Source organism: Zonotrichia leucophrys, chromosome 21, assembly GCF_028769735.1.
Source record: "Zonotrichia leucophrys gambelii isolate GWCS_2022_RI chromosome 21, RI_Zleu_2.0, whole genome shotgun sequence".
Classification (NCBI taxonomy): domain Eukaryota; kingdom Metazoa; phylum Chordata; class Aves; order Passeriformes; family Passerellidae; genus Zonotrichia; species Zonotrichia leucophrys.
The window spans coordinates 6157458-6184351 of NC_088190.1; the positions used below are offsets into that span (position 1 = coordinate 6157458).

General features: G+C 53.9%; 1 protein-coding gene across 1 annotated transcript; it reads right to left on the reverse strand.

Annotated features, from left to right (window-relative positions):
- Nucleotides 1-1660: 1660 nt before the first annotated feature.
- SDHB (succinate dehydrogenase complex iron sulfur subunit B) lies at nucleotides 1661-26495 on the reverse strand. The gene is made up of 8 exons (XM_064730703.1): nucleotides 26384-26495; nucleotides 20651-20775; nucleotides 18329-18414; nucleotides 8605-8741; nucleotides 7420-7536; nucleotides 5941-6042; nucleotides 3876-3998; nucleotides 1661-1827 (listed from the first exon to the last, which is right to left on the reverse strand). The coding sequence occupies exons 1-8, from the start codon at nucleotides 26456-26458 to the stop codon at nucleotides 1750-1752; spliced, it is 843 nt and encodes a 280-aa protein (XP_064586773.1). The 5' UTR covers nucleotides 26459-26495; the 3' UTR covers nucleotides 1661-1749.
- Nucleotides 26496-26894: the final 399 nt, after the last annotated feature.

A 26894-nucleotide genomic window follows, 5' to 3' on the forward strand; every position in this document is an offset into this window, starting at 1 on the left:
TAAAACAGGTGTGACACCCCAGGGGATGCTGGGAATTGGAGTCTGCACCCTAAAACAGGTGTGGCACCCGGGGGATGCTGGGAATTGTAGTCACACCCCCAAAACCAGGTGTAACAGCCCAGGGGATGCTGGGAATTGGAGTCCGCACCCCTAAAACAGGTGTGACACCCCGGGGGATGCTGGGAATTGGAGTCCGCACCCCAAAACAGGTGTGGCACCCGGGGGATGCCGGGAATTGGAGTCCAGACTGCAAAACCAGGTGTGGCACCCCGAGGGATGCTGGGAATTGGAGTCCGAGCCCCAAACCAGGTGTGATGCACCAGGGTATGCTGGGAATTGGAGTCTCCACCCTAAAACAGCTGTGGCACCCGGGGGATGCTGGGAATTGGAGTCCGCACCCCAAAACCGGGTGTGACACCCCGGGGGATGCTGGGAATTGGAGTCCGAGCCCCAAACCAGGTGTGATGCGCCAGGGGATGCTGGGAATTGGAGTCCAGACCACAAAAAAACAGGTGTGACACCCCGGGGGATGCCGGGAATTGGAGTCCAGACTGCAAAACCAGGTGTGGCACCCCGAGGGATGCTGGGAATTGGAGTCCAGACCACAAAAATGGGGTGTGGCATCCCAGGGGGATGCTGGGAATTGGAGTCCACACGGCAAAACCACGTGTGAGACCCCGGGGAATGCTGGGAATTGGAGTCCGCACCCCAAAAACCAGGTGTTAACAGCCCAGGAGATGCTGGGAATTGGAGTCCAGACCACAAAAACAGGTGTGGCACCCCGGGGGATGCTGGGAATTGTAGTTCACATCCCAAAACCAGGTGTGGCACCTCGGGGGATGCTGGGAATTGGAGTCCGCACCCCCAAAACAGGTGTGGTACCCGGGGGATGCTGGGAATTGGAGTCCAGACTGCAAAACCAGGTGTGGCACCCCGAGGGATGCTGGGAATTGGAGTCCGAGCCCCAAAACCAGGTGTAACAGCCCAGGGGATGCTGGGAATTGGAGTCCAGACCACAAAAACAGGTGTGGCACCCCGGGGGATGCTGGGAATTGGAGTCTGCACCCCAAAAATGGGATGTGACATCCCAGGAGTGGCGTCCCTGTGACCTCGCAGGAGCCACATCCCATTTCTGGGAAGTTTGAGTTTTTCAGACCCAAATCATGAATTCACCGGCAAAGCTGGAGCTACTCCTTTCCCTCAGCCCCAGGAGCTGCTCCAAACATCCCAAACTGGAGAAAGCTGCAGGTAAAAATAACAGGGAAAAAGGAAGATCCACCCCTAAAAAATCCCATTTTCCTGGGATTTGGACTAAAAATCAGGAATACAAACCAGGGTCCCACGGGGTGGGAATAGAACACCTCGTTCCTGGTGGATCTGGGATCTGAAGGTAAAAATACCATAGAGAAGAAAAGGATTCATCCCTAAAAAAATCCCATTTTCCTGGAGAAGAAATCAGGAATACAAACCAGACTTGCTCCTGTCCCCATGCTGCCTCCTGGGAGCTCCAAACCCTCGGTTTTGGGATTTCAGGCTCAGGATCCCTCCCCCATTCCCTGTTCCCAGCCAATCCCAGCCCCGGGAGCTCTGGGATGGCAAAGGAAATGAATAAATGAATAATAAATGAATAACAAATGAATAATAAAGGATGGAGCACAAGTGTTCTTTACAGCCTTTATTGCAGGTGCACAGGTAACCCTGGCACAGGTGTGAGGGTCACTCTGGGGTCACTCCAGGGTCACTCAGCCCTCAGGCAGTCGCTGCCTTCTGCTTGTAGGTCGCCATCATCTTCTTGATCTCAGCGATGGCTTTGCCAGGGTTCAGCCCCTGTGGGAGAGGCTGGTCAGGGCCTGGGGGGGCTGCAGCACCTTCCCTTCCCTTCCCTTCCCTTCCCTTCCCTTCCCTTCCTTCCCTTCCCTTCCCTTCCTTCCCTTCCCTTCCCTTCCCTTCCCTTCCTCCTTCCCTTCCCTTCCCTTCCCTTCCCCTCCCTTCCCTTCCCTTCCCTTCCCTTCCCTTCCCTTCCCTTCCCTTCCCTTCCCTTCCCTTCCCTTCCCTTCCCTTCCCTTTTTTTCCCCTAAAACCTGGAACTCTCCTTCCTTTCAAACCCCAGCAGGTCACAGGATGGGTTACAGTTGTGATAAACTCCCAAATCTGCTGCTATTTTACTTTTTTTTCCCCAAAAAAGCTGGAATTCAGCTGGTTTTGTCCTTTTTAAAAAGCTGGGAGGTCACAGGATGGATCCAAGTGACTGCAAAGTCACAAATCTGCTGCTACCCCACTTTTTTATCCCCTAAAAGCTGGACTTTGGCTGAAATTGTCCTTCCTTTCTGTGCAGGACAGATTTAAATTGCAGCCAATTCACAAATGTGCTGCTACTCATTAAAACATTTGTTAGAGGAGCAGCTCCAAACCTCCTTTTTTTTCCTAAAAATCCCAGTCCAGCCTGACTTGAACCCTCCTTTGCAGCCCAGGGAGGCTCAGGACAGCTGGGCCAGCGCTGGCTCCAGCCAGGATGGGAATTCCAGGGGCTCCAGTGCAGCTCTGCCCCATTCCAGCTTCAGTTTAGGGGCAAACTGGGAATTCCAGGGGCTCCAGACCCATCCCAGCTTCACTTTGGGGGCAAACTGGGAATTCCAGGGGGTCCAGATCCATTCCAGTCTCACTCTGGGGGCAAACTGAGAATTTTCAAATTCCAAAGGGTCCAGACCCATTCCAGCCTCACTTTTGGAGGCAAATTGGGAATTCCAAAGGGTCCAGACCAATCCCAGTCTCAGTTCTGGGGCAGACTGGGAATTCCAGGGGGTCCAGACCCATCCCAGCCTCAGTTTTGGGGGCAAACTGGGAATTCCAGGGGGTCCAATGCAGCTCTGCCCCATCCCAGCCTCAGTTTTGGGGGCAAACTGGGAATTCCAGGGGGTCCAGATCCATTCCAGCTTCACTTTGGAGGCAGATTGGGAATTCCAGGGGCTCCAATGCAGCTCTGCCCCATTGAAGCTTCAGTTTAGGGACATTCCAGAGGGTCCAAACCCATCTCAACCTCACTTTTGGAGGCAAATTGGGAATTCCAAAGGGTCCAGACCCATCCCAGTCTCAGTTTTGGGGCAAACTGGGAATTCCAGGGGATCCAGACCAATCCCAGTCTCAGTTCTGGGGCAGACTGGGAATTCCAGGGGCTCCATCTCAGGCTGTGGACTCTGCCCCAGTGATTTGTGTCCCTCCATGCCAGGCCGTGTCCCTGTGTCCCCCTGTGCCAGCCCACGCCCTGTGTCCCCTGTGTCTCTCCATGTCCCCCCGTGTCCCATGTCCCCTCCATGCCAGGCTGTGTCCCCCCATGCCAGCCCATGTCTCCGCATGTCCCCTGTGCCCTGTGTCTCCCCATGTCCCCTCCATGCCAGCCTGTGCCCCATGTCCCTCCATGCCAGGCCATGTCCCCATGTCCCCCTGTGCCAGCCCATGCCCTGTGTCCCCCCATGCCAGCCCCGTGTCCCCCCATGTGCCCAGTGTCCTCCATGTCCCCCTATGTCCCCCATCTGGCCAGTGTCCCCCTATGTCCCCCATGTCTCCCATCTGCCCAGTGTCCTCCATGTCTTGTGTCCCTCCATGTCCCCACCATGTCCCCTGTGTCCCCAGTGTCCCCCATGTCCCCTATGTGCCCAGTGTCCCCCATGTCCCCTGTGTCCCCCATGTCCCCCATGTCCCCAGTGTCCCCCATGTCCCCCATGTCCCCAGTGTCCCCCATGTCCCCTATGTCCCCTGTGTGCCCAGTGTCCCCTGTGTGCCCAGTGTCCCCCATGTCCCCTATGTACCCAGTGTCCCCCATGTCCCCCGTGTCCCCAGTGTCCCCCCTGTCCCCCGTGTCCCCCGTGTCCCGGTACCTTGGGGCAGGTGCGGGTGCAGTTCATGATGGTGTGGCAGCGGTACAGCGAGAACGGGTCCTGCAGCTGCGCCAGGCGCTCCTCGGTGAAATCATCCCGGGAATCGATCATCCAGCGGTACGCCTGGGGACAGGGACAGCAGGGACACTGCTGGGACACTGCTGGGACAGGGACACTGCTGGGACACTGCTGGGACACTGCTGGGACAGGGACACTGCTGGGACAGGGACACTGCTGGGACACTGCTGGGACACTGCTGGGGACACTGCTGGGACATTGCTGGGACATTGCTGGGACACTGCTGGGACACTGCTGGGACACTGCTGGGACAGGGACACTGCTGGGACACTGCTGGGACACTGCTGGGACAGGGACACTGCTGGGGACAGGGACACTGCTGGGACACTGCTGGGACAGTGCTGGGACAGGGACACTGCTGGGACACTGCTGGGACATTGCTGGGACAGGGACAGCAGGGACACTGCTGGGACACTGCTGGGACAGGGACACTGCTGGGACACTGCTGGGACATTGCTGGGGACAGGGACACTGCTGGGGACAGGGACACTGCTTGGGAGAGGGACACTGCTGGGGACATTGCTGGGGACAGGGACACTGCTGGGGACATTGCTGGGGACAGGGACACTGCTGGGGACAGGGACACTGCTGGGGACAGGGACACTGCTGGGACACTGATGAGGACAGGGACACTGCTGGGACAGGGACACTGCTGGGACAGGGACACTGCTGGGACAAGGACACTGATACTGCTGGGACACTGCTGGGACACCACAAACACCACTGGGGACATTTCTGGGGACACACATGCACACTGCTGGGCACACAGACACTGCTGGGGACATTGCTGGGGACATTGCTGGGACAGGGACACTGCTGGGGACACCACAAACACCACTGGGGACACTACTGGGGACTCACACACAGATGCTGGGGACACACACCCTGCTGGGGACACAGACACTGCTGGGGACACAGACACTGCTGGGGACATGAACACTGCTGGGGACACAAACACTGCTGGGGACATGAACACTGCTGGGGACACAGACACTGCTGGGGACACGAACACTGCTGGGGACATGAACACTGCTGGGGACATGAACACTGCTGGCACCAGCTGGGGATCCCACAGTGACACCACCCAGCAGTGCCAGGCCAGGCCGGTGACACTGCTGCCTGAGGATTTTATATTCTGCATTTTGAGACCCTGTGCTGCTTTAGTGCCTAACTCTGAACTCCACAGTGCCAGCTGCTGCTCTCCTGTTCTGCTCACACACAACAATTCCTCTGGGCCTGAAACTCAAGGACACCCTCCAGCTTCAAGGCCCAAAAAGTACCAACAAAATGAGTTGGGGGGCAGCAAACCTGGGGTAAACACTTCATCACCTGAAGGAGGATTAACCCCTGATATGTAAATGGGGTTAAAAATTTATAATTGTCTGAAAAACTCGTGCCCATCGTCCATTCTGGGTGTAGCCTCAGAGGTTTCTCAGTGCCCAAGGTGTGCCCACTGAAATAAACACTCACCTCATCCTCCTAACCCTGCCTGGCCTCTCTAGGCAGCCACTCCAAGGCACCAGCACCGGCCAGGTGACACTGACACTGGCAGGTGACACTGACACTGGCAGGTGACACTGAGACTGGCAGGTGACACTGGCAGGTGCCACTGACACTGGTAGGTGACAATGGCAGGTGACACTGGCAGGTGACACTGACACTGGCAGGTGACACTGGCAGGTGACACTGAGACTGGCAGGTGACACTGACACTGGCAGGTGACACTGACACTGGTAGGTGACACTGGCAGGTGACACTGGCACTGGCAGGTGCCATGACACTGGTAGGTGACACTGGCACTGGCAGGTGACACTGGCACTGGCAGGTGACACTGACACTGGCAGGTGACACTGGCAGGTGACACTGGCAGGTGACACTGACACTGGTAGGTGACACTGGCAGGTGACACTGAGACTGGTAGGTGACACTGGCACTGGCAGGTGACACTGGCAGGTGCCACTGGCAGGTGACAGTGACATGTCCTCACCTGCATGAGCACGGCAGGGCCCAGGTACTTGTCCCCGTTCCACCAGTAGCTGGGACAGCTGGTGCTGCAGCAGGCACACAGGATGCACTCGTAGAGCCCGTCCTGCCAGGGAGGGGACACAGCACGCTGTCACCACGGGGCTGGTGACACAGGGGACCCAGCCCTGTCCCCACGGAGCAGCTCCTGCGTCAGGCAGCAATTCCTGAGGGAACAATCCCAACCCTCCCAGACTGGGGCCAGGAGCTGCCCATCATGGTCCTTGTGCTCCCCAAAATGTCCTTGTGCTCCCCAAAATGTCCTTGTGGTCCCCTCATGGTCCTTGTGCCCCCCCCAGGGTCCCTGTGGTCCCCTCATGGTCCTTGTGGTCCCCAAAATGTCCTTGTGGCCCCCCCACATTCCTTGTGGCCCCCTCAGGGTCCTTGTGGTCCCCAAAATGTCCTTGTGGTCCCTTCATGGTCATTGTGGTCCCTCCAAGGTCCTTGTGGTCCCCAAAATGTCCTTGTGGTCACCTCATGGTCCTTGTGAACCCCCATGGTTCTTGTGGTCCTCCATGGTCCTTGTGGTCCCCTCATGGTCCTTGTGGTCCCCAAAATGTCCTTGTGGTCCCCTCATGGTCCTTGTGGTCCCCAAAATGTCCTTGTGGTCCCCAAAATGTCCTTGTGGTCCCCTCATGGTCCTTGTGGTCCCCAAAATGTCCTTGTGGTCCCCTCATGGTCCTTGTGAACCCCCCATGGTCCTTGTGGTCCCCTCATGGTCCTTGTGGTCCCCAAAATGTCCTTGTGGTCCCCTCATGGTCCTTGTGAACCCCCCATGGTCTCTGTGGTCCTCCATGGTCCTTGTGGTCCCCTCATGGTCCTTGTACCCTCCCCCAGGGTCCTTGTGGTCCCCTCATGGTCCTTGTGGCCCTCCATGGTCCTTGTGGTCCCCAAAATGTCCTTGTGCTCCCCTCATGGTCCTTGGGATGGGATGGGAATGGAAGGGATGGGATGGGATGGGATGGGATGGGATGGGATGGGATGGGAATGGGGATGGGATGGGATGGGGTGGGATGGGATGGGGTGGGATGGGATGGGATGGGATGGGATGGGATGGATGGGATGGGATGGGGATGGGATGGGATGGATGGGAAGGGATGGGATGGGATGGGGATGGGAATGGGGATGGGATGGGATGGGATGGGATGGAATGGAATGGATGGAATGGAATGGAATGGAATGGAATGGAATGGAATGGAATGGAATGGAATGGAATGGAATGGAATGGAATGGAATGGAATGGAATGGAATGGAATGGAATGGAATGGAATGGAATGGAATGGAATAGGGAGCAATGGGATCAGAGCCCCCCTGGCAAGCCCAGCTCCCTGTGCTGAGCTGTGGGGCCGTGTCCCACACTGTGGGACTGGGAGGGGGCTCAGGGCTCAGCTGTGACCCTGGGCTGCTCTGGGAGGGTTTCAGCACTCAAGCTGCAGTTTCTGACCAGTTTCTGGCGATCCTCTATGGACTGCAGGTACTGCTGCTTGCCCTCCTTGGACTCGTCCTTCTTCTTCAGGTAGGGCTCGATGGATTTGTACTGGGCATAGAAGTTACTCAGGTCCTGGGGCAGGAAAAGCACAGGGATCTGCTTATGGGGCTGAGGAGAATCAGGGAACATCCCCATCCCCAAATCCCAGCCCAAATCCCAGCCCTGCTGTCCTGGGGCAGGAAAAGCACAGGGACCTGGTTATGGGGCTGAGGAGAATCAGGGAACATCCCCATCCCCAAATCCCACCCAGCTGGATACACCCCGAATCCCAGCCCTGCTGTCCACCCCAAATCCCACCCCTGCAATTCTGGGGGCAGGAAAAGCACAGGGATCTGGTTATGGGGCTGAGGAGAATCAGGGAACATCCCCATCTGGATCCACCCCAAATCCCAGCCCTTCTGTCCACCCCAAATCCCACCCCAGCTGGATCCACCCCAAATCCCAGCCCTGCTGTCCTGGGGCAGGAAAAGCACAGGGACCTGGTTATGGGGCTGAGGAGAACCAGGGAACATCCCCATCCCCACAACTCAGCCCTGCTGTCCACTGTAAATCCCAGCCCTGCTGTCCTGGGGCAGGAAAAGCACAGGGATCTGGTTATGGGGCTGAGGAGAATCAGGGAACATCCCCAGATGGATGCACCCCAAATCCCACCCCTGCAATTCTGGGGGCAGGAAAAACACAGGGACCTGGTTATGGGGCTGAGGAGAATCAGGGAACATCCCCATCCCCAAATCCCACCCAGCTGGATCCACCCCAAATCCTATTCCTGCTATCCTGGGGACAGGAACAGCACAGGGACCTGGTTATGGGGCTGAGGAGAATCAAGGAACATCCCCATCCCCAAATCCCAGCCCTGCTGTCCACACCGTGGGGCCCTGACCCCTCCCTTCAGCCCCACCCTCAGGGGCACAGCCTCTTCCCAAAATCCCCAAATCCCACCTAAATCCCCCCTAAATCCCTTCCTGGCCCAGCCTCACCCCAAATTCACACCTGAGCAGGAGGTGCCATTCCCTCCCCGGAGCTGCCACATTCCAGGCCAGCACACCCTGACTCACCGGCACCCACCCCGGTGCCACCCGGCCCTGGTGGCAGCTGCCACTCCCTGGCCCAGCCCTGGCTGTCCCCTGGCCCTGCACTCACCGGCACCAGGTCCTTCACCACGTACATGTGGGGCAGGGGGTAGATTTTGGTGACTTTGCTGAGGTCACTGTCGATTTTTTTGATGCAGGCCAGGGTGTTGCCGCCGGCGATGTTCATGGCGCAGGAGCCGCAGATCCCTGAGGGGGAACAGCAGAGCCAAGGGTGGGATTGGCACTGCTGGCCCCCAAAAATCCACCTGGGTTGTGCTGGGGAATCTCTGCTTGGGCCTTCCAAACCCATCAGGATCCCAAAAAAAACTCTTCCCAACATCAAGGGTTTTGGGAAACCACTTTGAAACCACCAGGGTCTTCACCCGTCCCAGAAAACCTCGTGGAAAGGCTCTTCTGGGATCCTCACTTGCTCCAAAAAATCTCTTCTCACCACACCAAGGTCCTCACCCATCCCAAAAAACCGCGTCACAGGTTCTGGAAAAGCCTCCTGCTGCTCCACCAAAGGCCTCAGCCATCCCCAAAAAACCCTTCTTGTTCTATCAGTGTCCTCACCCATCCCAGAAAACCTCCTGGAAAGGCTCTTCCCAACCTTCTGGGATCCTCACTTACCCCAAAAAATCTCTTCTCACCACACCAAGGTCCCCACTTGTCCCAGGAAACCTCTTGGAAAGGCTTTTCCCAACTTTCTGGGATCCTCCTTTGCTCCAAAAAATCTCTTCTCACCACACCAAGGTCCTCACCTGTCCAATGAAAACCTCCTGGAAAGGCTCTTCCCAACCTCCTGGGATCCTCACTTACTCCAAAAATCTCTTCTCACCACACCAGGGTCCTCATCCATCCCAAAAAAACCTCGTCACAGGTTCTGGGAAAGCCTCTTGACAATATCCTAGAGGCCTCACCCATCCTCAAAAAGCTCTTTGTGTTCTATCTGTCCTCACCCATCCCAGAAAACCTCCTGGAAAGGCTCTTCCCAACCTTCTGGGATCCCCATTTACCTCAAAAAATCTCTTCTCACCATACCAGGGTCCTCACCCATCCTAGAAAACCTCCTGGAAATGTTCTTCTCGATCCTCACTTGCTCCAAAAAATCTCTTCTCACCACACCAAGATCCCCACTTGTCCCAGGAAACCTCTTGGAAAGGCTCTTCCCAACTTTCTGGGATCCTCACTTATCCCAAAAAATCTCTTCTCACCACACCAGGGTCTTCACTTCACCCAAAAAACCTCGTCACAGGTTCTGGAAAAGCCTCCTGCTCCTCAGAGGCCTCAGCCATCCCCAAAAAACACTTTGTGTTCTATCAGTGTCTTCACCTGTCCTGCCAAACCTCTTCCCAACCCACCAGATTCCCAAAAAAACCCTCCCATTCCACCAGGAAATCCATCCCCCAAATGCCCCAAAAGAGAAGAAGGTCAGAATTCCCCACTGGGGCTGAAAGATTTTTAACTTCAGCAGGGATCAAACACAGGAGCTGCTTCCATCAGCACCCAAACCCCTTTTCCATGGGGCAGCTCCTTCCCCTGCAGCAAATGAAGGGGTTTGGGTGAGATTTGGGGAGGGGACAACATCCAGCTCTGCTCTGGGGTTTGGGACATGAGGTGGGGGATGAGAGAGGAATAAAATAAATAAAAAAATTAAAAAATACAACAAAAAATGGCATTAAAATGTGGGGAAAGAGAGAATCCCAGGGCTGGAAGGGAACCTCTGGGAACCATCCAAACCTGGAGAAGGTGGCACTGAAATGTGTCCAGGGGGGTTTGGGACCCCCTTTTTTACCCCTAAAATTCCCAACTGAGCCTGGTTGTGTCCCTCCTTTCTGTGCTGGGAGGTCACAGGATGGACCCAAGTGACAGCAAACTCACAAACCTCACTCCACCCTTTTTCCCTCTAAAAGCTGGAGCTGAATTCCACTCCAGAAAAAGAACTTTTTATTTCTGAAGGTTCAGCAGGAATTTTGGTGTTTTAATGGAATTTTGGTGTTCTAATGGAATTTTTGTGTTTTAATGGAATTTTGGTGTTTTAATTTGTGGCTGCTGCTCCTTGTCCTGTCTCTGGGCACCGCTGGGAAGGTTCTGGCACCATCCCCTGGAAATATTTATAGGGATTGATGGGATCCCCTCTCAGCCTCCTCATCTCTGGAATAAAATGCCCCAAATCATCCCTGAAATTCAGGATTGTGATTCAGGAGCAGCCCCCTCCCCTGGTGCCCATTCCCAGGGTACAAACTGCCCTCCCAAAGGTGACAGGAGGGTCCCTCCTTTCTGTGCTGGGAGCTCACAGGATGGACCCAAGTGACAGCAAACTCACAAACCTCACAAACCTCACTTGACCCTTTTTCCCTCTAAAGCTGGAGCTGAATTCCACTCCAGGGAAATAAATTTTTTCCCAAAGGTTCAGCAGGAATTTTTGTGTTTTAATTTGTGGCTGCTGCTCCTTGTCCTGTCTCTGGGCACCGCTGGGAAGGTTCTGGCACCATCCCCTGGAAATATTTATAGGGATTGATGGGATCCCCTCTCAGCCTCCTCATCTCTGGAATAAAATGCCCCAAATCATCCCTGAAATTCAGGATTGTGATTCAGGAGCAGCCCCCTCACCTGGTGCCCATTCCCAGGGCACCAAGTGCCCTCCCAAGGGTGACAGGAGGGTTCCTCCTTTCTGTGCTGGGAGCTCACAGGATGGACCCAAGTGACAGCAAACTCACAAACCTCACTTGACCCTTTTTTCCCTCTAAAAGTTGGAGCTGGATTCCACTCCAGAAAAATAAAGTTTTTTTCCAAAGGTTCAGCAAGAATTTCTGTGTTTTAATGGAATTTTTGTGTTTTAATTTGTGGCTGCTGCTCCTTGTCCTGTCTCTGGGCACCGCTGGGAAGGGTCTGGCACCATCCCCTGGAAATATTTATGGGGATTGATGGGATCCCCTCTCAGCCTCCTCATCTCCGGAATAAAATGCCCCAAATCATCCCTGAAATTCAGGACTGTAATTCAGGAGCAGCCCCCTCCCCTGGTGCCCATTCCCAGGGTACAAACTGCCCTCCCAAAGGTGACAGGAGGACAAAAACAGCCCCACAAAGGGATGAAATGACCCCTGTGAGGTTCCTCCCACTGCAGAAAGGCTCCCAGGTGTTTTGCAGGCAGCTGGGAGGGGAGCAGGGCCTGCAGCAGGAATGTGGCACTGGGGGAGCCTCAGAGGGGCAGGATGGAACCAGCCCGGCCTGAAAACCCGTCCTGAGCAGGGAAAATATTCAGGGCAGGAGTTGTGGCTGTCTGGGAGCCCCAGCTTGTGTGGAATTATTGCAGATTCCAGGGGAAAAGGTGCCTCAGGAGGGCTGCTCTGCATTCCCAGCCCAGACAAAACATCCACAGGCACTGCCTGCCCTGAGACTGCCCTGCCTGCAGAGCCAGCAGGTAATGCAGAGTCACTGCAGCCTGGCATGCACTCACACAGCTCAGCCTGACCCTAAATTCAGAGTCACTGCAGCCTGGCATGCACTCACACAGCTCAGCACAGCCTGGGATGCACTCACACAGCTCAGCCTGAAATCCAGAGCCATTCCAGCCTGGGATGCACTCACACAGCTCAGCCTGAAATCCAGAGCCATTCCAGCCTGGAATACAACCCCAGAGCCCAGCAGGACCCTAAATTCAGAGTCACTGCAGACAGGGATGCACTCACACAGCTCAGCACAGCCTGGAATCCAGAGTCACTGCAGCCTGGGATGTACTCACAGCTCAGCCTGAGATCCAGATGTACTCCAGAGCCAAGCAGGACCCAAATCCCGAGCCATTCCAGCCCGGAATGCAATCCCACAGCTCAGCAGGACCCTAATGCAGAGTCACTGCAGCCAGAAATGCACTCTCACAGCTCAGTATAACCCAAAATCCAGAGCCATTCCAGCCAGGAATGCACTCCTACACCTCAGCAGGACCCTAATCCAGAGTCCTTCCAGCCAGGAGTGCACTCCCACAGCTCAGCAGGACCCTAATGCAAAGTCACTCCTGCCAGGAATGCAACCCCACAGCCCAGTAAACCCCCTAAATGCAGAGCCATTCCAGCCAGGAATGCACTCCCACAGCCCAGAGTCCAGCAGGACCCCAAAGTCAGAGTCACTCCAGGCAGGAATGCAACCCCACAGTCCAGTAAGCCCCCTAAATGCAGAGCCATTCCAGCCAGAACTGCACTCCCACAGCCCAGTATAACCCAAAATCCAGAGTCATTCCAGCCTGGAATTTGCTCACACAGCTCAGCATAACCTGAAATCCAGAGCCATTCCAGCCTGGAATTCACTCACACAGCCCAGCAGGACCCCAAATCCAGAGTCAATCCTGCCAGGAATGCAACCCCACAGCCCAGTAAACCCCCTAAATGCAGAGCCATTCCAGCCTGGAATGCACTCACACAGCTCAGCCTGACCCTAAATGCAGAGTCACTGCAGCCTGGGATGCACTCACACAGCTCAGCAGGACTCAAAATCCAGAGAGCCATTCCAGCCTGGAATGCTCTCCCACAGCCCAGTGTGACCCCAAATCCAGAAAGCCATTCCAGCCTGGAATGCACTCACACAGCCCAGCAGGACCCTAAATCTAGAGTCCTTCCAGCCTGGAATGCACTCCCACAGCCCAGCCTGACCCAAAATCCAGAGCCATTCCAGCCTGGAAGGCAATCCCACAGCCCAGCACGACCCTAAATTCAGAGCATTCCTGCCAGTAATGCACTCCCACAGCCCAGCATGATCCTAAATCTAGAGTCCTTCTAGCCTGGAATGCACTCACACAGCCCAGCAGGACCCTAATCCAGAGTAAATCCTGCCAGGAATGCAACCCCACAGCCCAGCATAACCTGAAATCCAGAATCATTCCAGCCTGGAATTCACTCACACAGCCCAGCAGGACCCTAAATCCAGAGTCAATCCTGCCAGGAATGCAACCCCACAGCCCAGTAAACCCCCTAAATGCAGAGCCATTCCAGCCAGAACTGCACTCCCACAGACCAGCAGCTCAGCACAACCCTAATCCAGAGAGCCATTCCAGCCTGGAATGCAACCCCACAGCCCAGGAGCCCAGCACTACCCCAAATCCAGAGCCATTCCAGCCTGGAATACACTCACACAGACCAGTGTGACCCCAAATCCAGAGCCATTCCAGCCAGGAATGCACTCACACAGCTCAGCAGGACCCTAAATCTAGAGTCCTTCCAGCCTGGAATTCACTCACACAGCCCAACATGACCCTAAATCCAGACTCATTCCAGCCTGGAATGCACTCCTACACCTCAGCAGGACCCTAAATCCAGAGCCATTCCAGCCTGGAATGCACTCACACAGACCAGCAGGACCCCAAAGTCAGAGCATTCCTGCAGTAATGCACTCCCACAGCCCAGCATGATCCTAAATCTAGAGTCCTTCTAGCCTGGAATTCACTCACACAGCTCAGTATAACCCAAAATCCAGAGTCATTCCAGCCTGGAATTTGCTCACACAGCTCAGCATGATCTGAAATCCAGGGCCATTCCAGCCAGGAATGCACTCACAGAGCCCAGTGTGACCCTAAATCCAGAGCCATTCCTGCCAGGAATGCACTCCTACACCTCAGCAGGCCCCTAAATCCAGAGCCATTCCAGCCTGGAAGGCAATCCCACAGCCCAGCACGACCCTAAATGCAGAGCCATTCCAGCCAGGAATGCACTCCCACAGCCCAGCATGATCCTAAATCTAGAGTCCTTCTAGCCTGGAATTCACTCACACAGCCCAGCAGGACCCTAATCCAGAGTCAATCCTGCCAGGAATGCAACCCCACAGCCCAGTAAACCCCCTAAATCCAGAGTAATTCCAGCCTGGAATGCACTCCTACACCTCAGCAGGACCCTAAATCCAGAGCCATTCCAGCCTGGAATGCACTCCCACAGCCCAGGAGCCCAGCAGGACCCCAAAGTCAGAGTCACTCCAGGCAGGAATGCAACCCCACAGACCAGTAAGCCCCCTAAATCCAGAGAGCCATTCCAGCCAGGAATGCACTCCCACAGCCCAGTGTGACCCCTAATCCAGAGTCACTCCAGGCAGGAATGCAACCCCACAGCCCAGTAAACCCCCTAAATGCAGAGCCATTCCAGCCAGAACTGCACTCCCACAGCCCAGCATAACCTGAAATCCAGAATCATTCCAGCCTGGAATTTGCTCACACAGTTCAGCATGACCTGAAATCCAGAGCCATTCCAGCCAGGAATGCACTCCCACAGCCCAGTAAACCCCCTAAATCCAGAGAGCCATTCCAGCCTGGAATACAACCCCAGAGCCCAGCAGGACCCTAAATTCAGAGTCACTGCAGACAGGGATGCACTCACACAGCTCAGCACAGCCTGGAATCCAGGGCCATTCCAGCCAGGAATGCACTCCCAGAGCCAGCAGCTCAGCACAACCCTAATCCAGAGAGCCATTCCAGGCAGGAATGCAACCCCACAGCCAGGAGCCCAGCAGGACCCCAAATCCAGAGTCACTCCAGTGAGGAGTGCAACCCCACCGCACAGTATAACCCAAAATCCAGACTCATTCCAGCCAGGAATGCACTCACACAGCTCAGCAGGACCCTAAATCTAGAGTCCTTCCAGCCTGGAATTCACTCACACAGCCCAACATGACCCTAAATCCAGAGCCATTCCAGCCAGGAATGCACTCCTACACCTCAGCAGGACCCTAAATCCAGAGCCATTCCAGCCTGGAAGGCAATCCCACAGCCCAGCACGACCCTAAATTCAGAGCATTCCTGCCAGTAATGCACTCCCACAGCCCAGCATGATCCTAAATCTAGAGTCCTTCTAGCCTGGAATGCACTCCCACAGCTCAGTATAACCCAAAATCCAGAGTCATTCCAGCCTGGAATTTGCTCACACAGCTCAGCATGACCTGAAATCCAGAATCATTCCAGCCTGGAATGCACTCACACAGCCCAGCATGACCCTAAATCCAGAGTCATTCCTGCCAGGAATGCAACCCCACACTCCGCAGCTCAGCCTGACCCTAAATCCAGAGAGCCATTCCAGCCAGGACTGCACTCACACAGCCCAGCACGACCCTAAATCCAGAGTAATTCCAGCCAGGAATGCACTCACAAAGCTCAGCAGGACTCAAAATCCAGCAGGCCATTCCAGCCTGGAATGCAACCCCACAACTCAGCAGGACCCCAAAGCCAGAGTCACTCCAGGCAGGAATGCAACCCCACAGCCCAGTAAACCCCCTAAATCCAGAGAGCCATTCCAGCCTGCTATGCAACCCCACAACTCAGCAGCTCAGCCTGACCCTAAATCCAGAGAGCCATTCCAGCCTGGACTGCACTCCCACAGCCCAGTGTGACCCCAAATCCAGAGTCATTCCAGCCAGGACTGCACTCCCACAGCCCAGCCTGACCCGTGACTCAGGAGTTTTTCCCAGGGGCAGTCTGGGAGCAGCCCCAAACCAGATCTGGGAGCAGCCACAACCCCAACCCAGCAGTGCCACAACCCCAACCCAGCAGTGCCCTTTTCCCCACTCCAGCCCTGCCCTCGGCCCGAGGGCCAAGGAGGAGATTCCTGGAGCTGTTCCTGGAAGTCCTGAGCGCTCTCTCCCAGTTCCCCCAGTGTGATTCCCACAGCAGCACTGGCACAGCCCCCACTGCTCCCACCCCAGCCCCACTGCTGGAATCCTGATCTCCCCACACACAGGAACCAGACTGGGAGAGAAACTGGAACAACTGGGAGCTGTGGAAGGAATTACTGGAGCTGGCAGCTCACAACTGTGTCATTACACCCTGGGAGCACCAACTCCAGCTTTACTCCCTGGTTCATTTGGGTGTTTTATCCCCATGGGTGGAGGAAAGTTTTACTCTTTGGGCCACTTGGGTGTTTTATCCCCAGAGGTGAGAGGAGAGGGGTTCTGAGCAGTTTTACTCCTTGGGTCACTTGGGTGTTTTATCCCACAGTGGGAGAAGAGTGGTTCTGAGGAGTTTTACTCCTTGGTTCATTTGGTTTTATCCCCATGGGTGGAGGAGAGTTTTACTCCTTGGTTCACTTGGGTGTTTTATCCCCAGAGATGGGAGGAGAGGGGTTCTGAGCAGTTTTACTCCCTGGTTTATTTGGGTGTTTTATCCCCGTGGGTGGGAGAGGTTCTGAGCAGTTTTACTCCCTGGTTTATTTGGGTGTTTTATCCCCAGGGGTGTGAGAGGAGGGATTCTGAGCAGTTTTACTGCTTGGTGTTTTATCTCCAGAGATGGGAGGAGAGAGTTCTGAGTAGTTTTATTCCCTGGTTCATTTGGGTTCAAATTTGGGTGTTTTATCCTCAAAAGTGATAGGAGAGGGGTTCTGAGCAGTTTTACTCCTTAGTTCACTTGGTTTTATCCCCATGGGTGAAGGAGAGTTTTACTCCTTGGGTCACTTGAGTGTTTCATCCCACAGTGGGAGGAGAAGGGTTCTGAGCAGTTTTACTCCCTGGTTTATTTGGGAGTTTTATCCCCATGGGTGGGAGAGGAGAGGTTCTGAAGAGTTTTACTCCTTGGTTCATTTGAGTGTTTCATCCCCATGAGTAGGAGGAGGGAGTTCTGAGCAGTTTTACTCCTTAGTTCACTTGGTTTTATCCCCATGGGTGGAGGAGACTTTTACTCCTTCTTTCAACTCGGGTGTTTTATCCCCAGGGATGTGAGAGGAGGGGTTCTGAGCAGTTTTACTCCTTGGTGTTTTATCCCCAGAAGTGAGAGGAGAGGGGTTCTAAGCAGTTCTACCCCCTGGCTTATTTGGATGTTTTATCCCCAAAAATGAGAGGAGAGGGGTTCTGAGCAGTTTTACTCCTCAGTTCACTTTATCTCCATGAGTGGAGGAGAGTTTTACTCCTTGGGTCACTCAGGTGTTTTATCCCCATGGGTGGGAGGAGAGGGGTTCTAAGCAGTTCTAGTGCCTGGTTTATTTGGGTGTTTTATCCCCATGGGTGGAGAGGGGTTCTGAGCAGTTTTACTCCCTGGCTCACTCAGGTGTTTTATCCCCAGGGATGTGAGAGGAGGGGTTCTGAGCAGTTTTACTCCTTGGTGTTTTATCCCCATGGGTGGAGGAGTTCTGAGCAGTTTTACTCCCTGGGTCACTTGGGTGTTTTATCCCCAGGGATGTGAGAGGAGGGTTCTGAGCTCCCTGGGGCTCCCACACTCAGCACACACAGCATTCCAGGTGGGAATGTGCTGTCCCCAAGCACACACAGCACTCCAGGGCCATTCCAGGTGGGAATGTGCTGTCCCCAAGCACACACAGCACTCCAGGTGGGAATGTGCTGTCCCCAAGCACACACAGGGGCCATTCCAGGTGGGAATGTGCTGTCCCCAAGCACACACAGCACTCCAGGTGGGAATGTGCTGTCCCTAAGCACACACAGCGTTCCAGGGCCATTCCAGGTGGGAATGTGCTGTCCCCAAGCACACACAGCACTCCAGGTGGGAATGTGCTGTCCCCAAGCACACACAGCACTCCAGGTGGGAATGTGCTGTCCCCAAGCACACACAGGGTTCCAGGTGGGAATGTGCTGTCCCCAAGCACACACAGCACTCCAGGTGGGAATGTGCTGTCCCCAAGCACACACAGGGTTCCAGGTGGGAATGTGCTGTCCCCAAGCACACACAGGGGCCATTCCAGGTGGGAATGTGCTGTCCCCAAGCACACACAGGGTTCCAGGTGGGAATGTGCTGTCCCCAAGCACACACAGGGTTCCAGGTGGGAATGTGCTGTCCCCAAGCACACACAGCACTCCAGGTGGGACTGTCCTGTCCTTACCCTCCCTGCAGGACCTGCGGAAGGTCAGCGTGGAGTCCATCTCGTTCTTGATCTTGATCAGGGCATCGAGCACCATGGGCCCACACCTGCGGCACAAACCCCAAATCAGAGCCCCCACATGCAGGGTGTGACCCCTGCACCCGCCCTCAGCAGCACCTAAAGGGGTTTTTAACAATTCCCAGGAATTCTGTGGGGATCCCACAGGGATCTCTGAGCAGCAGGGCAGCCCAGGGGCAGGGTGGGTCAGACTCCTGTGACCACTGAGGGCTCGGCCAAGCCAAACCCCAGTGACTGTGCTGGCCCCTTTTCCCCTTTTGGGGTCAGGCTGTGACAGCCCTGCCTGGCCCTGTGAGTCACAAGGGACAAACACTCAGGGACAATTTCTGTCATTTTACACCCAGGGCACCACCCAGGGATTGTTCACTGGGGCAAAGCCACCCCAAAACCGGAGCTGTGGCTCCTGTGGGGTTTGGGTAGGGCTGGGTGGGAGCGGGAGCTCCTGGAAGGGTTTGGGGTGGATCCTTCTGGAAGGGTTTGGGGTGGATCCTTCTGGAAGGGTTTGGGGTGGGTTCCACTGGAGGAGCTACTGGGAAGGGTTTAGGATGGATCCCTTGGGAAGGGTTTGGGATGGATCCCTCTGGAGGAGCTCTTGGAAAGATTTGGGATGGATCCCTCTGGAAGAGCCCTTGGGAAGGGTTTGGGGTGGATCCCTCTGGAAGGGTTTGGGGTGGATCTTTCTGGAAGGGTTTGGGTAGATTCCTCTGGAGGAGATACTGGGAAGGACTTGGGGTGGATCCCTTGGGAAGGGTTCGGGATGGATTCCTCTGGAGGAGCCCTTGGGAAGGGTTTGGGGTGGATCCCTTAGGAAGGGTTTAGGATGGATCCTTCTGGAGGAGCTCTTGGGGAGGGTTTGGGATGGATCCCTCAGGAAGGGTTTGGGATGGATTCCTTTGGAGAAGCCCTTGGGAAGAATTTGGGGTGGATCCCTCTGGAGGAGCCCTTGGGAAGGGTTTGGGATGGATCCCTTGGGAAGGGTTTGGGATGGATTCCTCTGGAGAAGCTCCTGGGAAGGGTTTGGGGTGGATCCCTTGGGAAGGGTTTGGGGTGGATCCCTTGGGAGGAGCCCTTGGGAAGGGTTTGGGGTGGATCCTTCTGGAAGGGTTTGGGGTGGGTTCCACTGGAGAAGCTCCTGGGAAGGGTCTGGGGTAGATTCCTCTGGGGAAGGTTTTGGGATGGATTCCTCAGGAAGGGTTTGGGGTGGGTTCCACTGGAGAAGCTCCTGGGAAGGGTCTGGGGTGGATCCTTCTGGAAGGGTTTGGGATGGATCCCTCTGGAGGAGCTCTTGGAAAGATTTGGGGTGGATTCCACTGGAGGAGCCCTTGGGAAGGGTTTGGGATGGATCCCTTTGGAGGAGATACTGGGAAGGATTTGGGGTGGATTCCACTGGAGGAGCCCTTGGGAAGGGTTTGGGATGGATCCCTCTGGAGGAGCTCTTGGGAAGGGTTTGGGGTGGATCCCTTGGGAAGGGTTTGGGGTGGATTCCTCTGGAAGGGTTTGGGATGGATTCCTCTGGAGAAGCTCCTGGGAAGGGTTTGGGGTGGATCCCTTGGGAAGGGTTTGGGATGGATCCCTCTGGAGGAGCTCTTGGAAAGATTTGGGGTGGATTCCACTGGAGGAGCCCTTGGGAAGAGTTTGGGACAGATCCCTTGGGAAGGGTTTGGGATGGATCCCTTGGGAAGGGTTTGGGATGGATTCCTCTGGAGAAGCTCCTGGGAAGGGTTTGGGATGGATTCCTCAGGAAGGTTTTGGGGTGGATCCCTCTGGAGGAGCTCTTGGAAAGATTTGGGGTGGATCCTTCTGGAAGAGCCCTTGGGAAGGGTTTGGGATGGATTCCTCTGGAGAAGCTCCTGGGAAGGGTTTGGGATGGATTTCTCAGGAAGGGTTTGGGATGGATCCCTCTGGAGGAGCTCTTGGGAAGAGTTTGGGATGGATCCCTTGGGAAGAGCTTGGGGTGGATTCTTCTGGAAGGGTTTGGGATGGATTCCTCAGGAAGGGTTTGGGGTGGATTCCTCAGGAAGGGTTTGGGGTGGATTCCTCAGGAAACGTTTGGGATGGATCCTTTGGGAAGGGTTTGGGGTGGATCCCCCTGGAGAAGCTCCTGGGAAGGGTTTGGGATGGATCCCTTGGGAAGGGTTTGGGATGGGTTCCTCAGAATGAGCTGTGCCCACAACGAGCTGCTCTGTGCCAGAGGTGAGCAGCCCCTTCCCAGCCATTCCCTGGAGCTGGGATTGCCCCCCAGCCCCATTCCCGAGGCACACCCACTTGTTCAGGTCCACCTCGTAGGTCTGCATGCGGGGTTTGTCCCCAGCCTTGTCGGGGTCCCATCTGTAGATGGCGAATTTCTTCAGGCGCGGAGCCGCCGCCGCCGTCTGCGCCTGCCGGAGCACCTGGAGCCGGGAAAAACAGCCTCAGATCCAGGGAAAAACAGCCTCAGATCCAGGGAAAAACAGCCTCAGATCCCAGGAAAAAACAGCCTCAGATCCCAGGGAAAAACAGCCTCAGATCCCAGGAAAAAACAGCCTCAGATCCCAGGAAAAAACAGCCTCAGATCCCATCCCAGATCCAGGGAGAAACAGCCTCAGATCCCAGGAAAAAACAGCCTCAGATCCCATCCCAGATCCAGGGAAAAACAGCCTCAGATCCAGGGAAAAACAGCCTCAGATCCTATCCCAGATCCAGGGAAAAACAGCCTCAGATCCACGGCAAAACAGCCTCAGATCCATGGCAAAACAGCCTCAGATCCCATTCCAGATCCAGGGAAAAACAGCCTCAGATCCCATCCTGGATCCAGGGAAAAACTGCCTCAGATCCCATCCCAGATGCAGGGAAAAACTGCCTCAGATCCCATCCCAGATGCAGGGAAAAACAGCCTCAAATCCCAGGGAAAAACAGCCTCAGATCCCACCCTGGATCCAGGGAAAAACAGCCTCAGATCCGGGGAAAAACAGCCTCAGATCCCAGGGAAAAACAGCCTCAAATCCTATCCCAGATCCAGGGAAAAACAGCCTCAGATCCCAGGGAAAAACAGCCTCAGATCCCATCCTGGATGCAGCGAAAAACAGCCTCAGATCCAGGGAAAAACAGCCTCAAATCCTATCCCAGATCCAGGGAAAAACAGCCTCAGATCCCACCCTGGATCCAGGGAAAACAGCCTCAGATCCCGGGAAAAACAGCCTCAGATCCAGGGAAAAACAGCCTCAGATCCCGGGAAAAACAGCCTCAGATCCAGGGAAAAACAGCCTCAGATCCTATCCCAGATCCAGGGAAAAACAGCCTCAGATCCCACCCTGGATCCAGGGAAAAACAGCCTCAGATCCCAGGGGAAAACAGCCTCAGATCCCGGGAAAAACAGCCTCAGATCCAGGGAAAAACAGCCTCAGATCCCACCCTGGATCCAGGGAAATACAGCCTCAGATCCCACCCTGGATCCAGGGAAAAACAGCCTCAGATCCCAGGGAAAAACAGCCTCAGATCCCAGGAAACACAGTCTCAGATCCAAGCAAAACAGCCTCGGATCCCAGGGAAAAACAGCCTCAGATCCCACCCTGGATCCAGCGAAAAACAGCCTCAGATCCAGAGGAAAGCAGCCTCAGATCCAGGGAAAAACAGCCTCAGATCCCATCCTGGAGCCAGGGAAATACAGCCTCAGATCCCAGGAAACACAGTCTCAGATCCAGGGAAAAACAGCCTCAAACTCAGGGAAAACCAGCCTCAGATCCTATCCCAGATCCAGGGAAAAACAGCCTCAGATCCCACCCTGGATCCAGGGAAAAACAGCCTCACATCCCAGGGAAAACAGCCTCAGATCCAGGGGAAAAACAGCCTCAGATCCAGGGGAAAAACAGCCTCACATCCCACCCTGGATCCAGGGAAAAACAGCCTCAGACTCAGGGAAAAACAGCCTCACATCCCATCCCAGATCCAGGGAAAAACAGCCTCAGATCCCGGGAAAAACAGCCTCAGAACCAGGGAAAAACAGCCTCAGATCCCATCCCAGATCCAGGGAAAAACAGCCTCAGATCCAGGGAAAAACAGTCTCAGATCCAGGGAAAAACAGCCTCAGATCCCAGGAAACACAGTCTCAGATCCAGGGAAAAACAGCCTCAGATCCCCGGAAAAACAGCCTCAGATCCCAGGGAAAAACAGCCTCAGATCCCAGGAAACACAGTCTCAGATCCAAGCAAAACAGCCTCGGATCCCAGGGAAAAACAGCCTCAGATCCAGGGAAAAACAGCCTCAGATCCCATCCCAGATCCAGGGCAAAACAGCCTCAGATCCAGGGAAAAACAGCCTCAGATCCCATCCTGGATCCAGCGAAAAACAGCCTCAGATCCCACCCTGGATCCAGGGAAAAACAGCCTCAGATCCAGGGAAAAACAGCCTCAGATCCCACCCTGGATCCAGGGAAAAACAGCCTCAGATCCAGGGGAAAACAGCCTCAGATCCAGGGAAAAACAGCCTCAGATCCAGGGGTAAACTTCCTCAGATCCCAGGGAAATACAGCCTCAGATCCAGGGAAAAACAGCCTCAGATCCCAGGGAAAAACAGCCTCAGATCCCAGGGAAAAACAGCCTCAGATCCCAGGAAACACAGTCTCAGATCCAGGGAAAAACAGCCTCAGATCCCAGGAAACACAGTCTCAGATCCAGGGAAAAACAGCCTCAGATCCCAGGGAAAAACAGCTTCAGATCCCAGGGAAAAACAGCCTCAGATCCCACCCTGGATCCAGGGAAAAACAGCCTCAGATCCAGGGGTAAACTTCCTCAGATCCAGGGAAAAACAGCCTCAGATCCCAGGGAAAAACAGCTTCAGATCCCAGGGAAAAACAGCCTCAGATCCCAGGGAAAAACAGCCTCAGATCCCAGGGAAAAACAGCCTCAGATCCCAGGAAAAACAGCCTCAGATCCCAGGGAAAAACAGCCTCAGATCCCAGGGAAAAACAGCCTCAGATCCCAGGAAACACAGTCTCAGATCCCAGGGAAAAACAGCCTCACATCCCAGGGAAAACAGCCTCAGATCCAGGGGAAAAACAGCCTCAGATCCAGGGGAAAAACAGCCTCAGACTCAGGGAAAAACAGCCTCACATCCCATCCCAGATCCAGGGAAAAACAGCCTCAGATCCCATCCTGGAGCCAGGGAAATACAGCCTCAGATCCCAGGGAAAAACAGCCTCAGACCCCACCAAGAGGGATCCAGAAGGAGATACAGAGATGGATATGTGTGTACACATTAAAAAACATATTAAATATATGTATATATACAGATATATATAAATGTATAAAAATATAACAACTACATATATGCTTACACACACCTATATATATAAAAATGATGTATATGTTTGGAATTACATGTGAATATATATGTGTACACTGTATGCTGCATGTATTCACATTATTATTATTAATAATAACAATATTAATAATAATATATATTTATATATTATATATTGCATTGCATAGATTATATAACACATTGTATAAAATATATTTATATATATGTATAGATAAATACACAGCCACAAACATGCATATATGTATATATAAATGTATATAAATATACAGGCACAACCATATGTGCACACACATATGCACATTGTTTATGGAGTATTTTATTTGTAAATGATATGTATGTGTTTATAAATTATATGTATGCATTTGTATATTCTACTGACTGTCACTATAATGACATAATGACATGTTTACTTTATTTATATATTGTGTTTAAAATTATAGTCTATGTATTTATATATTCTATATATAAATATATATTTTATTATATTTAAACACTGTATATTAAACATTATATTTATATATTTTATATATAAATATATATTCTATTTATACAGTGTACATTACACATTATGTAGAACACATCATATTTGTATTTATATATATACATATACACATATATATATGTACATATAAGTATACAATGCATTTTACATGGAACAAATTCATATATTCTATGTATGTCTATAAATTACACATATTTATAGAAGGGTTTGTTAATTATAAGTATTTGTATAGTGGGTTGTACGTGTAATTACAATAATATAATTATATTTTACATCTGTATATCTTTATGCACACATTTTATATACATTACCTTTATATATAATGTCTGTAGATAAATGTATATACACACATTATATTAATATATTTATATTTATAGATAAATATAAAACCATAACAATTACAAATACATAAATTTACATCGAGATTTTTATATTTACATATTTTATATATATAGATAAATGAGAAGTATTTTAATATAATTTTTTAAAGTTTTATATAAATATATCCTGGGGCTCCCCCAGCCTGGATCCAGACTGATATTCCTGAAATTCCAACCCTGAGCTGCTCCTGGATCCAGCAAATCCCAGAGGCTCTCCCCGTCCAGTTATCCCAGAATTCCCAAGACATCCTGCTCTTGCTGGGATCACCCTTTGCCCTGTTCTCCCTGCTCTTCCCAACCTTTTTCTGGAATGTTCCCACAGCAATTCCCAACCTTCTCCAGGAATGTTCTCCCTGCTCTTCCCAACCTTTTCCTGGGGTGTTCTCCCTGCTCTTCCCAATATTTTCCTGGAATGTTCCAAATGCTCTTCTCAACTTTCTCCAGGAATGTTCCCCCTGCTCTTTCTCCACCTTTTCCTGGAATATTCCCACTTCTTTTCCCAACCTTTTCCTGCAGTGTTGCCCCTGCTCTTCCCAATTTTCTCCCAGACCCTTCCAGCTGCCCTCTGCCCTCAGCCCCTCCCTTTTCCCCGCCATTCTTCCCCTATTTCACTTCCTCCTGGATCTCTGCTGTCCCCTCCCTCCATCCCCTTCTCCTCCCCTCTCCCAAATCCCACAGACCCCTTCCAACCCCTCTGCCACTGACCTTATTCCTTCCCAAATCCCATAGATTTCTCCAGCCCTTCTCCCACTGACCCTGTTCCTTCCCAATTCCCACACAGCCCCTCTGCCACTGACCCTATTCCTTCCCAAATCCCACAGATTTCTCCAGCCCCTCTGCCACTGACCCTATTCCTTCCCAAACCCCCCATCCTCTCTGCCACTGACCTTATTCCCAAATCCCACAGACCCCATTCCCTCACACCCCACCCCATTTTCCCATCCACTCTTCCCAGATTTTACAACATCCCAGTCCCCCTCAAGCCCCACTGGAACTGCTCCCCCTGCCCACCCCAATTCCTGCACAGCCCCTTCCAGATCCCACAGACCCTCTCTCCAACCTTTCCCTCACATCCATGCCCAATTCCCTCTTTCAGACCCCACAGATCCTCTCTCCAACCCTTTTCCTCTTCAATTCCCCCTTCCAGACCCCACACACCCTCTCACCCACCCTTCCCTTCATGTCCATGCCTAATTTCCCCTTCCAGACCCCACAGACCCTCTCGCCCACCCTTTCCCTCCCCAATTCTGCCTTCCAGACCCCACAGACCCTCTCTCCCACCCTTTCCCTCCCCAATTCCCCCTTCCAGACCCCACACACCCTCTCTCCCACCCTTTCCCTCCCCAATTCCCCCTTCCAGACCCCACAGACCTTCTCTCCCACCCTTTCCCTCCCCAATTCCCCCTTCCAGACCCCACAGGCCCTCTCTCCCACCCTTTCCCTCCTCAATTCCCCCTTCCAGACCCCACACACCCTCTCTCCCACCCTTTCCCTCCCCAATTCCCCCTTCCAGACCCCACAGGCCCTCTCCAGCCCCCTCCCCACAACTCCTTCCCCCCTTTTACTTCACCTCCTCCTGCCCCCAGCCCCTTCCCAAGCCCTGCCATCCCTAATTCCCTCACAGTTCCCCTCCAGACCCCCCACTCTAGCTCCAGACCCCACACTCCCAATTCCAGCTCTCTCCCCACAGCTCCCTCTCCCCCTCAGCTCATCGCCCTTCTCTTCCACCGCCATCCCGGACCCCTGCAGCCCCCAGCCGCCTCTGCCCCGCCTCTCCCCGCTCCATTTCCAGCCCCTGCGGCCGCCCCGGTCCCTCACCGTCCGCGGCCCAGCCCGCAAGAGTCGTGCGGGGACTCCGCTCCTCAAGGAGACTCCGACCGCGGCCGCCGCCATCTTGGCGCTGAGCAGTTCCGACCGCCCCGGAAGCGCTCGCGCCGCCGCCATCTTGCTGCGCTGACGGGAAGGGGCGCCCGCCATTTTGAGTGTGGCGGTGCCCTCAGGAGAGGCGCCATGTTGGGTGTGGCGCAGCCTGTGGGAGGGGAGCAGGACGCCCAAAATCCCCTTTTTCTTTCCCAAATTTCCCTTTTTCTTTCCTAAATCTCCCTTGTTTTCTCTCCGTTAATTCCCAGCATCATTGTTTTGCATGGAGGTACCTGTGCTGCTACCCCCCGCCTCAAGGGGACTTGCCCCAACACCAATGGGGCAAATGGTGGGTGCTGGGGAGCAAAGAGTCCCAGAGATATTAAGGTAGAAAAAGCTCTCCAAGGTCCCTCCAGGATTTTCAAGTACAAGCTGGGGCTGATCCCCACCTTGTCCCCAGAGCACTGAG